Here is a 13,195-nt window from a genome sequence, read left to right as displayed (position 1 = left end):
AAAAAAAAAAAAAAAAGAAAAGAAAGTCTCTCCCCAGACCCATGTGAACATGTAAACAATACTGATTACCCTTTCTTCTTGGTACAGAACTGTCACCTTAAAAATCTTCCCTCCTCAATGCCTAGAGATTCCCTTCACCTCTCTCCTGAGTGGGATCACCAGTATTCTGTGTCTCATGTCTTCCAGCTCCTTGGTTTACTCCTTTGTTTTAATGGAACCCATCTTCTAGTGGCTTCCTGAGAAAGGATAAGTATATTACTGGCAAACATCCTCTAGTGGCTTCCTAAAGAAGGATATAAAGGAGACACCAAAAGCCCTGAGATGGAAGCATCCTTGGTATATCTGAGGGACTGCTAAAAGGCCAGTGTACCTGGAAAGCAGTGAGTAAGGGCAGTTTTAAGATTAAAGTTTGAGAAGTAACAAGGCCATGGAGAGCCCTGTAGACCATGGTGATTATTTTGGTTTTACTGTGAATGAGAAGGGAAGCCACTAGAGGGTTTTGGAAAGCAGAGTGATGTGATATGACAGATGTTTTGTCTGGATAGGTGTGGTGAAAAGGGTGAATTCAAAATATTTGGTCTCAGTAATACAATAGGTGGTATGGGATTGCCATTCAACAAGAGGTGAAAGACTAGTGAAGTAGCATATTTGGGAGGAAAATCAAAGTTTAATTTTAGACACTTTAAGTTTAAGATATCTGTAATACCTCTCAAGCGGCTGATATTTAAGTCTGGAGTTCAGGCAAGTCTGGAGTTCACGAAAGAAAGAGGACAACAATGAGAGAGCTGGCCGAAGTCACTCATGGAAGGAGTATAGATTGTTGTTGTTATTGCTGATTCAGTTCTGACTGAAAGTGACCCCATGTACAACACAAAACATTGCCCAGTTCTGCACCAGCCTCACAATCCTTGCTATACCTGAGCCCATCTCTGCAGCCACTGTGTCAATCAATCTTGTTGAGGACCTTCCCCTTTTTCGTTGAGCCCCCACCTTACCAAGCATGATATGCTTCTCCAAGGGATGTCCCTTCTGACAACATGACCAAAGTAAGTGAGACGAAGTCTGGCCATTCTCGCCTCCAAGGAGCATTCTGGCTGCACTTCTTCTAGGACAGATTTGTTAGTTCTTCTGGCAGTCCATGGTACTTTCAGTATTCCCCAACACCACAACTCAAAAGCATCAACTCTTCTTCAGTCTTCCTTACTCATTTTCCAGCTTTCACATGCATATGAGGCAACTGAAAACACCATGGCTTGGGGTAGACCCACCTTGTTGTTGTTGTTGTTGTTATGTGCCGTCGAGTCAGCCCTGACTCATAGCGACCCCTCCTTGGGTTTCCGAGGCAGTATCACTACGGAAGTAGGATTGCCCAACCTTCCTTCCGAGGAGTGGCTGGTGGGTTTGAACCGCCAGCCTTCTGGTTAGCAGTCAAGTGCCTTAGCCACTATGCTACCAGACCCACCTTAGTCTTCATAAAGACACCTTTGCTCTTCCACACTTGAGAGAGGTCTTTTGCAGCTGATTTGCTTGCGCAGTGTACTACATCCTCTGATTTCTTGACTGCTGCTCCCATGGGTGTTGATCGTGGAACCAAGTAATACGAAATCTTTGACAACTTCAATCTTTTCTTCATTTATCGTGATGCTGCTTATTGGTCTAGTTGCAAGGATTTTCATTTTCTTTATATTGAGGTGTTACTCATACTGCAGGTTGTAATCTTTAATCTTCATCAGTCAGTGCTTCAAGTCATCTTCACTTTCAACAAGCAAGGTTGTGTTGTCCGCATACCGCAGGTTGTTAATGATTGTTCCTCCAATTCTGATGTCACGTTCTTCATAGAGTCCAGCTTCTGGGATAACTTGCTCAACATACAGATTGAATAAGTATGGTGAAAGGATACAACCCTGACACACTCCCTTCTTGATTTTAAACCATGCAGTGTCCCCTTGTTCTGTTCGAACAACAGCCTCCTAGTCTATGCACAGTTTCCTCATAAGTACAATTAATGTTCTGGAATTCCCATTCTTCTCAATGTTATCCATAATTTGTTATGATCCACACAGTCAAATGCTTTTCCATAGTCAATAAAACACAAGTAAACATCTTTCTGGTATTCTTAGCTTCGAGTCAAGATCCATCTGACATCAGCAATGATATCCCTTGTTCCACACTGTTTTGGTTACCTAGTGGCACCACCAGCCACTCCTCGGAAGGAAGGTTGGGCAATCTACTTCCGTAGTGATACTACCTCAGAAACCTAAGGAGGGGTCGCTATGAGTTGGGTCTGACTCGATGGCACATAACAACAACAACAGTGACACTCTGACAAGAATATACCACAAATGGGATGGCCTTAACAAACAGAAGTTTTTTCTCTTACAGTTTGGAGGCTTTAAGTACAAGTTCAAAGTGCCAGGCTCTAGGGGCTGGGTGAAAGCCCCTCAACCTTGGGCTTCAACTCTGCCTCCTGTTCCCAGCCCTCTGAAGCTAGACACATCTCTTCACTCAGGCAGCTACTGGCTGCTGAAGCTAACAAGCCCAAGGTCGACAAATAAAAAGGCACAGTCCTAATGTTACCAAACCACACAGCAGGCCATTAATTCAAGTCCACTGAAAGTCTCAAGGTCAGCATAGCATGGCAAGTTGCTGAACAATGACTCAGCTATGTACAGAGTTCAAGTGTACCATAAGCTAGAGACTATCCCCAAGGCTTCTCCTTATATACATGAAGCAGACCACATCCCTGGGAGCTCTGGTAGCGTACTGCCTAAGGCACTTGACTGCTAACCAGAAGGTTGGTCGTTCAAACCCACCAGCCACTCCTTGGAAGGAAGGGTAGGCAATCTACTTCCATAGTGATACCACCTTGGAAACCCAAGGAGGGGTTGCGATGAGTCAGGTACAACTCAATGGCACATAACAACAACAAGACCACATCCCTAAGGCAGCTACTCAGCTCCTCACAGTAGATTCCACTATGGAGTTAATTACCAGTCTCATCATAGAGAATAATACATCCAGCTGCCCAGCCACTCAATCAGGCCCAGCCAAGTTGACACACAAACTTAACTACTACACATGTCCTGTTCTGAGTCCAGTTTGCATTTCTGGAAGTTCCCTATCAATATACTGCTGCAACCATTTTTTAATTATCTTCAGTAAGATTTTACTTGCATGTGATATTAATGATATTGTTTGATAATTTCCACATTCTGTGGGATCACCTTTCTTTGGAATGGGTACAAACATGGATCTCTTCCAGTTACTTGGCCAGGTAGCTGTCTTCCACATTTCTTGGCATAGACAAATAAGTCCTTCCAGCATGGCATCTGTTTGTTGAAACATATCAATGGGTATTCCATCAATTCCTGGAGCCTTGTTCTCTGGCAATTCCTTTAGTACAGCTTCGACTTCTTCCTTCATCATCATTGGTTTTTGATCATATGCCACTTCCTGAAATAACTGAACATCAACCAGTTCTTTTTGGTGTAATGACTCTGTGTATTCCTTGCATCTTCTTTTGATATTTCCTGTATCATTCAATATTTTGTCCACAGTATCTTTCAATACTGTAACTCGAGGCTTGAATTTTTCTTCACTTATTTCAGCTTGAGAAATGTCAAACATGTTCTTTCCTTTTGGTTTTCTAACTCCAGGTCTGTGATGGTTATGTTTGTATGTCAACTTGGCTGAGCCTGGTTGAGTTGCTGCGCAGCTGGATGTAGTATTCTCCAGGATGAAACTAGTAATCAACTCCATGGTGGAATCTACTGGGAGCAGCTAAGTAGCTGCCTTTGGGTATGTGGTCTGCTTCCTGTATATAAGGAGAAGCTTTGAGAATGGTCTCTAGCCTATGGCACGCTTGGATCCTGCATGTAGCCGTGTTGTTGCTCAGCAGCCTGCTATGCTCTGCCAACCCTGGGACTTACAATGGACTTCAGTTAATGGCCTGCCGTGTGGTATGGTAACATCGGGACTGTGCCTTTTTACTTTTCAACCTTGGGCTTCTCAGCCTCGGCAGCCAGCAGCTGAGTGAAGAAACGCCTCTAGCTCCAGTGGGCCGGGAGCAGGAGGCAGAGCTGGACCCCAAGATTGAGGGGCTTTCACCCAGTCCCTAGAGCCTAGCACTTTGAACTTGGACTTAAAGCCTCCAGATTGTAAGAATAAACTCCTGTTTGTTAAGGCCATCCCATTTGTGGTATATTCCTGTTAGAGCGGCACCAGGTAACCAGAACAAGGTCTTTACACATTTCTTTACAATAATTAACTTTGTCGTCTCGAGCTGCTCTTTGAAATTTTCTGTTCAGCTCTTTTATCTTGTCATTTCTTCCATTTCCTTTACCTACTCTCCATTCAATAGCAAGTTTCAGAATCTCTTCTGACATCCATTTTTGGTCTTTTCTTCCTTTCCTATCTTTTTAATGACCTTTTGCTTTCTTCATGTATGCTGTTCTTGATGTCATTCCACAATTCCTCTAGTTTTTGGTCACTGGTGTTCAATGTGTCAAATCTATTCTTTAGATAGTCTCTAAATTTAGGGGGGATATGATCAAGGTCATTCTTTGGTCTTGTGGACTTTCTTTAATTATCTTCAGCTTCAACTTGCAGTTGCATATGAGCAGTTGATGGTCTGTTCCACAGTCAGCTCCTGGTCTTGTTTTGGCTGAAAATACTTAGCTTCTCCATCGCCTCTTTTCACAGATGTAGTTGATCTGATTCCTGAGTATTCCATCTGGCAAAATCCACGTGTATAGATGCCATTTGTGTTGTTGAAAAAAAGTATTTGCAATGAATAATTTGTCAGTCTTGCAAAATTCTTATCATGCGATCTCCAAGGTCATTTCTATGAGCAAGGCATTTTTTTTCCAACTATTGGTGATTCTTTTTTGTTTAAACTTCAGCATTCCAATCACCAGTGATAATCAACACATCTTGAGTGCATGTTTGGTCAATTTCAGACTGCAGAAGCTGGTAAAAATCCTCAATTTCCTCATCTTTGGCTTTCGTGGTTGGTGTGTAAATTTGAGTAACAGTAGTATTAACTGGTCTTCCTTGTAGGTGTATGGATATTATTGTACTTCAGGATAGATCCTGAAACATTCTTTGTGACTATGAATGCCAAGTCATTCCTCTTCAAATTGTCATTCCTGGCATAGTAGATCATATAGTTGTCTGATTGAAAATGGCCAAAACCAGTTCATTTCAGCTCACTAATCCAATCTTTATGCATTCCATTTCATTTTTGACAATTTCCAATTTTCCTAGATTCATAATTTGTACATTCCATATTCTGATTATAAATGGATGTTTGCAGCTGTTTCTCTGATTATAAATGGATGTTTGCAGCTGTTTCTTTGGAGTTGTGTCACATTAGCAAAGGGAGGGCCCAAAAGCTTTCCTCCATCCATGTCATTAAGGTCGACTCTTACTTTGAGGGGGCAGCTCTTCCTCAGTCATATTTTGAATGCCTTCCAACTGGAGGGGCTCATCTTCCAGCAGTATATCAGACAATGTTTCAGGGCTATTCATAAAGTTTTCCAGTAATATATCACAGTGTTTCACTGCAATTCATAAGGTTTTCACTGGCCAATTTTTTGAGAAGTAAATGGACTCTTCCTTCTTCTGAGTCTGTCTCAGTCTAGAAGCTCCACTGAAACCTTTCACTACAGGGTGACCCTGCTGGTATCTGAAGCACTGGTAGCATAGCCTCCAGCCTCCCAGCAACACACAAGCTACCACAGTATGACAAACTGACAGACGAGTCGTGGGAATACAGATTAGAAGAGATCAAAAACTGAATGCTAAGTCACTTCAATGTTTAAAAATTAGTGAAATGTGGGAGACCAACAAACCACCATGAGAAGGCAGAGGCAGTGAGGAGAAAGGTGAAAGGCAAGAGTAAGGTGTCCAAAAAGGTAAATAATGGACTTAAAATAGAACAAGAGATCAACTGCTCAAATACTTTTAATAGCTCCAGTAAATGAAACTGAGAATCAACCCCTGGATTTGACAACATGGGGGTCACTGCTGACTTTTATAATGCAATTTTAGTGGGAGTAGTGAGTGGTACAAAGGTTAACATGCTCAGCTGCTAACAGAAAGGTTGGAAGTTTGAGTTCACCCAGAGGTACTACACAAGAAAGGTCTGGTGATCTACTTCTGAAAAATCTGCCATTGGAAATCCTATGGAACACATTCTACTCTGATACACATGGGGTCACCATGAGTCACAGTAAACTCCACAGCAACTGGTTGGTTACAGAATCTTGACAGCCAAATACAATGTGTTATCCTTGGCTAGATTCTAGATTAAAAGAAAAAAAGTTAGAACAGGTAATTTGAGGACAATTTTGGGGAAATTTAAATGCATGTTGAATATTAATTAATTGTTATAAAAAACAAAAAACAAAACTCACTGCCATCAAGTTGGGTCCAACTCATAGTGACCTCTCCTTGGGTTTCCGAGGCATTATCATTACGGAAATAGATTGCCCAACCTTCCTTCTGAGGAGTGGCTGGTGGGTTTGAACCGCCAGCCTTCTGGTTAGCAGTCAAATGCCTTAAGCAGTCAAATGCCTTAAGCACTATGCCATATTATTATATCAATGTCTAATTTCTTGGAATTGATAAATGGCATTGTAGGTTATGTTGAAGAGTGTCCTTGTTTCTGGGAGATACATGTATAAACATTTAGGGGTAAAGTTTCATAATGCATTCAACTTACATTAAAAAAATGTTTTTTTTGTGGAAAAAATGTGTGCACGAGAGAGAGACACATAGAAGGGAATAAATTTGGCAGAATGTCAACAACTAGTGAATCTAAGTGGAAGGCACGGTGTAAGGGGCTGGGAATTACTGAAATTAATATAATGTAGCTCCATTCCCCTCAGGAAGGCTATAAGAGCTTTTTCTATTCTCGAGCTGAGCAGGGCACCCATTAGCTGAGTCCTGTTGCCTGATTTCTCAGCTTAGTGAAAGTTTTAACATCTCTTTGCTGATCCCTACCCTTCATTTCCAGCAAGCAATCTTTGAATTAGTGGCAATGAGCGTATAGGTATAATGCTTAATATTTATTTGGCTTTTACTGTGTACCAAGCACTATGTTAAATGCTTTTACATTCATCATCACATTTAATCCTCTACAACTTTATAGGAGAAGAAACTGAAAGCCACTTAGCTTGTTAGGGGCAGAGCCAAAGCCCACACTCTTAAACCACCACATATTCTCTAAGCTCCTCTCCCAAGAGAGAACACACTACTAAGATATTTAAGAAGCATAATCTACAGGACTCAACAAATTGATATGTGCCTAGGGTTGGGGGTGGAATTTGATTTTGAAACATAAAAAAATGAAAGAATATTCAGGTTGGATCAAGACTGTTATCATCTAACAGCCTAAAAACATGATTTTCTACTAGCTTTGCTTCTGCTGTAGGACTACCTGACAATAGAAAAAAGCATTCTTCTTTTAATGTAACAAGGACACAGTGATGCAAATGCCTTGAAAAGATTTATCCATACTTGCTATTTCTACATCTATTTCAAATCTTTTGTTTTAATTGAGTTTTTATTGAAATCCTATAGAAAAGTTCAAAGAACAGTAAGTAACATCAACATTCATTTATCTTTACCTAGATTTATCAATTGTTGACAAGTTTGCCAAATGCTTTCTCTCTCTGTCTCTTCTTCTCACATATATTTGCCACTGAAATATTTTAAGGAAGTAGCAGGTACTGTAACATTTTACCCCTAAATACTTGCTTGTACATGTGTATCCCCAAAACAAGGAAACTCATCTCTATAACCTACTATGCCTTTATTAGCCCCCAAGAAATTAGATATTGATACAATAATATTAGTTAACATGCAGCCCATACTGAAATTTCCCTCAGTTGTTCCAAAACAGATGCAGTGAATGGAATAAACAAATTCTAGCCCTAGCGTTACAAAGAACTTGTTTTGTGAGGAAGTCTCAGTTTTCCCATTTATGAACAGATGATGACAATACCTCTTCTCTAGATTGTTTGGAAAATGAAATTACAGTGAGTATGAATACACTTTGCAAACTCACATCACTGCACAAGTATAAGAAAGGCTGAACGCTGCCTTGCTGTGGGTACTTCTCAACTATGGCAAATCAGTCATGTTAGTGGCCAAAAAGTAGCACATATTTTCTCAAAGGCATTCCTTTTTTCTTTTTAGTTTTATTGTAATGAAAACATACACAACAAGACATTTGCCAACATAACAACTTCCCCATTTACAGCTCAGGGGCATTGATTACACTTTTCATGTTATGCTACCATTACTGCTATCTTTTTCTAAAATATACCACCACCATTAGCATAAACTCAATGTCCCACAAACAAAACCTTCCCCTTTTCTCCTCTCTCTTACCCCTGGTAACTGCTAACAATCTTTAGTTTCTCTCTCTCTTTCTCTCTCTCTATATATTTTTAAACCTATCTAGGAATTTAGTCTCCCCTCCCCTCCCCTCCCATCCCTGGTAACCAACAAAGTTTCCTTCTGTGAATCAACTTTTTCCTTGACTTTTTACAATAGTGGACTAAAACATATTTGTCCTTCTGTGATTGACTTATTTCACTCAGCATAACATCCTCCAAGTTCATCCACATTATGCAGTGTTTTGCAGAATCTACATTATTTCTCAAAGGCATTCTTCAAGTCAATAAAGTAGGTAATATAAATGTGTAAGCATGTACATGTTTCCCCCTTGGCTTTTTTATTTTTTAAAAGATGCTAATTACTCATAGCTCATTGCCAAAGCTAAAATAAAATAGAAGTAAATAAAATGAAAAGGGAAACTTTCTCTATTCTCATATACCAGTTATTTTCATTTTAAGTGAAAATAAGATGCAGCTCAAAAATACCTTAGTTTTTCTTGCATTATCTCTTGTGTAAAAAAGTTTCTTTAGCACTATCCTAAAAGGCCTCCCAGTCTCCAGTACTCTCCATCTTCTAATTTACTCTTCCTATCTGGTAGCATAGGGCCTAACACACTTGACTGCTAATCAGAAGGCTGGCGGTTCAAACCCACCAGCCACTCCTTGGAAGGAAGGTTGGGCAATCTACTTCCGTAGTGATACTGCCTCAGAAACCCAAGGAGGTGACTCGATGGCAAATAACAACATCATCATCATGGAGTTAGGAGTTCTGGCGGCATAGTGCCTAAGGCATTTGACTGCTAACCAGAATACTGGCAGTTCAAACATCAGCTACTTCTCAGAAGGAAGATCAGGCAATCTACTTCTGTAGTGATACCACCTCAGAAATCTAAGGATGGGTCTCTAGGAGTCAGATCCAACTCAATGGCAATGAGTTTGGTTTTTTTGGTTATCGTGGAGTTATGTTTATAAAATTCAATTTCTGTACTCCCACAGCCAACAACTCACAGTCCCTAAAAGGCCTTAATGTCATCAGCTATCCAATCTCCTCTCCAATCTCTTTTCCATCTTAATCTCCAACAATATAGCCATCCCTCTCCACAGGCTGGTCTTTATTCATGTACTAGCTCACTTTGTTCATCTACTGAGCTACTCATCCTTCAAAACCCATCTCAAAAGTCACTTTCTTTGCCTACAAGACAAAAGTTCATCACTCATTTTGCACTATGTCAGAAATTTAAACATATGCCTACTCTAACACTTTACAGTGTTAGAGTAGGCATATGTTTAAATTTAGGTAGATAAATACTATAATTATTTATCTACCTAACTGCTTCATCTATTTCACAGTCTCTCTCTTAAGAAAACCAAACCCACTGTTGTGGAATTTATTCTGACTCACTGAGACCCTACAGACAGAGTAGAACCACCCTACAGTTTCCAAGGCTGTAAATTTTTATGGAAGCAGACTGCTACATCTTTCTCCCGCAGAGCAGCTGGTGGATTTCAAACCAACCTTTGACTGGCAGCTGAGTGCTTTAACTATTGCATCACCAGGCCTTTCTCCTCCTAAGAACATACCCTGTTCAGTAGCTTTCACCAGTGTCTAGTATTGTTCTTGGCACTTAGTTGGTGCTTACTAAGTATCTGCTCCCTTGAGTCTGACTTGCGCACAGCTTAACACTAAAAAACCAAACCCACTGCCATGGAGTTGGATCCAACTTATAGTGACCCCTCCTTAGGTTTCCGAGGAGGTATCAATACGCAAGTAGATTGCCCAGCCTTCCTTCCAGGGAGTGGCTGGTGGGTTTGAACTGCCAGCTTTCTGGTTAACAGTCACATGCCTTAGGCAGGAGGCCACCAGAGCTCCCACTACGCCATCAGAGCTCCCTTAGTCCCTATATAAAAGGAGCTAGCCATTGTCTGAACGATGGATTGCCCAAGGCCACCAGCTTTTAGCCACCAGTCATTAAAATACCAAATTTCCCACCAGCCATGGACCCAGGGCCACCTCTCTCTGGGCTCCCTAATAACAAGTGAGACTAAATTAATCAAGGAGAATTAGATTTTAGATTATTCCAAACACTGGTACCAGAATTTTAATGAGTTTAAAAGTGAAGGATTATAGTTGTACCTGATGAAGGCAAAGGGGAAGTGCCCTTGAATCCAACTGCTCAACTTCACCTCGTATGAGGGAGAACAGAGACTGCAGAACTACCTTTGGGGCTTCAGGTTGCTCATTAGCATTTACTTCAGCAGCCTCTTCATCACCAACAGCATGTGTGGCTGCACTTACTGTCTTTTCTTGCATTAAAGGTGTACTATCCCTTGAAGAAAATCCTTTAAGAAGTAAATAAAATATCTGTATTAAGGATAAATTCCTATTATGGTAAAACACCTTAAAATAATTACATTTGTTAACCATAAAACTTTCAAGTAAAGGTAATCATACAAGAAAGAATCAGAAACCACAAATTATTATCCCCATTAAATTAAGGTTATGCTAACATTTGATTGCTTCTATTAGCATGCACATAACCAATTTTTTTTTTGCAGAATTATAATTAAGTATATTAATAAAACGTGATGCAAAGAAAAGTATGCAGGTTAAAACCTGTCCAAAAACTTTCCAAAGGAAAAATGCATTAGCTGTATTTCTAAGTCTTGGCTTCCCTAAAATGGAACAGGACTGAACAGGAAAGTAAATGTATTTATCACATGAAATGGCTAAAGAAATTCAGCCATCCTCTGTAAACTCTGGTCTGACGACTTTAGAACAACTTTTGGATCCCAGGAGAGCAGTGGAAATTCAGGAATTCAGTGTCAAAGCTAATAATCACTGAAACTTTTTTCCTAATAGAAAAAGTAACACAAACTTCTAAAAAAGTATCAATGAATAAATGTTTGACCAATAGCTCCAGAAATGATACAGCAAATTTTAAAAATTTAATCTTACAAAGTTTTACTTATAAAATCTCAGTATCAGTTTTAATTTTCATGTTCAAAGAGAACAGGCTGTCTGCATCTGTACAAGCCTTCAGCTCTTCAGCTAGCCTACCTCTGAAATGACCTTTCTTAGTAATTTAACATAGACCCACAATCAAGGCTGCCTCCAGTGGCTCCTGTCCATTCTTCATCTCCATAGTATGATACTCTGGGCTTTTCTGAGCAGTTATATATTCTAACAATTGGAATATTTTTCTACCATCTATTTCTGTCAGTGGAGGCTTACGTGTAGCTATGATGCTGAACAGATTTCAGTGGAGCTTCTAGACTAAGACGGTCTAGGAAGAAAGGTCTCGTGATCTGTATCTGAAAATCAGCCAATAAAAACCCAATGGATTACAACAGTCTGATCCATGAGTCTGGGATGACTCTACTGCAGCTAACAATATCTAATTATGTTTTACCGCACCAAAATCTGTGTTCTTCCTTATCACATGAGCCTGAAGTAAAAATATTTTCCTCTGCATTCCATGTATGGCTTTACAGTATGCTGGGTTCCATTATAGTAATCAGTGTAAAAAGTCTCACCTCTATTGGGTCATAACTCCCGCAACATAGGGGTTCATTTATGCATCATGGTATTCCCACTATATCCAGCACAATGTCTTGGGCACTGTAATTCCATGTCTTGTGTTTATTACGAATCTTTGTAATTTAAGAGAATTTTTTCCCATGAATTTTATGTCAGCTATCCTCTAGAAGTACAAAGCTAAGTGACTGATGCCATTTTGTAGTGACAGTATTTGTGAAAATATGGGTGAGTCGACTATTTCTCATGTTCTAATTGCAATGCTAGCAGGACTAAACAATACTGGATGTGGAAATAGAAACTTTTCACAGAAAAGAACAAAATGTTTTTCTTAACTGTTTTCTTTCACCTTTCTTCAGGCACAATACTTTGCTAAGACATTTAATCCAATATATCCTACAATAGGGAGCTCTGGTAGCATAGTGCCTAAGGCACTTGATTGCTAACCAGAAGGCTGGAGGTTCAAACCCACCAACCACTCTTCGGAAGGAAGGTTGGGCAATCTACTTTCATAGTGATACTGCCTCGGAAACCCAAGGAGGAGGGGTCACTATGAGTTGGGTCCAACTCGATGGCACATAACAACAACAACAACATCTTATAATAAGGCCATTCACCTAAATTCTATTCTTTTCCTGATTAAATTCTTCCCATATACTTATTAAATATTACCCCATGCTTCCTCTTTGTAAAATACATTGAAACTTTATAGTACTCATTTTCAGTTAAAGAGAGTTAAGTAAAACCCTGGAAGCATACTACCAGAAAAAGCTAGGGCCCATAAAGGTAAGACAAAAGGATCAAATTTATGACTTCTCTAGGTGGTGCAAACAATTAAGCACTTGACTAACGTCTAGTGGTTCAAATCTACCCAGATGTGCCCCAGAAGAAAGACCTGGCTGGCATTCTACTTCTAAAAGATCACAGCCACTGAAAACCTTATATGCAATTCTGCTCTGAAAATTCTGCTTGGAATTGACTTAATGGCAACAGGCTTGGTTTTTGCTTTGGTTATCTAAAGGAAGTCAAAGAAAATCCTGAATAACGGAAATAGAAGCCTGCACTGTGATCACCTCAATTATGTAGTTTGTCTAGATTCATAATGGTCAAATTTCTCATAAATCCAGTTTCTCTCTAAATTGTTTTAATAATCAATGCTGGTGGTTCAAACCCACCAGCCACTCCTCAGAAGGAAGGTTAGGCAATCTACTTCCATAGTGATACCACCTCGGAAACCCAAGGAGGGGTTGCTATG

The 13,195-nt window shown here is 39.9% G+C and overlaps 1 protein-coding gene across 1 annotated transcript in view; it reads right to left on the bottom strand.

Moving 5' to 3' along the window:
- CNST (consortin, connexin sorting protein) overlaps positions 1-13,195 on the bottom strand; it is a 107,078-nt gene that overhangs the window by 45,382 nt on the left and 48,501 nt on the right. Inside the window, exon 2 of the mRNA XM_007955715.2 lies at positions 10,540-10,745. Within this exon, the coding sequence (XP_007953906.1) occupies positions 10,540-10,745 (206 nt within the window). The remainder of the gene's footprint in view (positions 1-10,539; positions 10,746-13,195) is intronic.

The sequence above is a fragment of the Orycteropus afer genome, unplaced genomic scaffold (genome assembly GCF_000298275.1).
Source record: "Orycteropus afer afer isolate SDZICR_OR568_19922 unplaced genomic scaffold, OryAfe1.0 scaffold00533, whole genome shotgun sequence".
In the NCBI taxonomy this organism is placed as follows: Eukaryota; Metazoa; Chordata; class Mammalia; order Tubulidentata; family Orycteropodidae; genus Orycteropus; species Orycteropus afer.
Note: the sequence above shows the minus strand (reverse complement) of the source record. Positions and strands in the feature narration are given on the sequence as shown.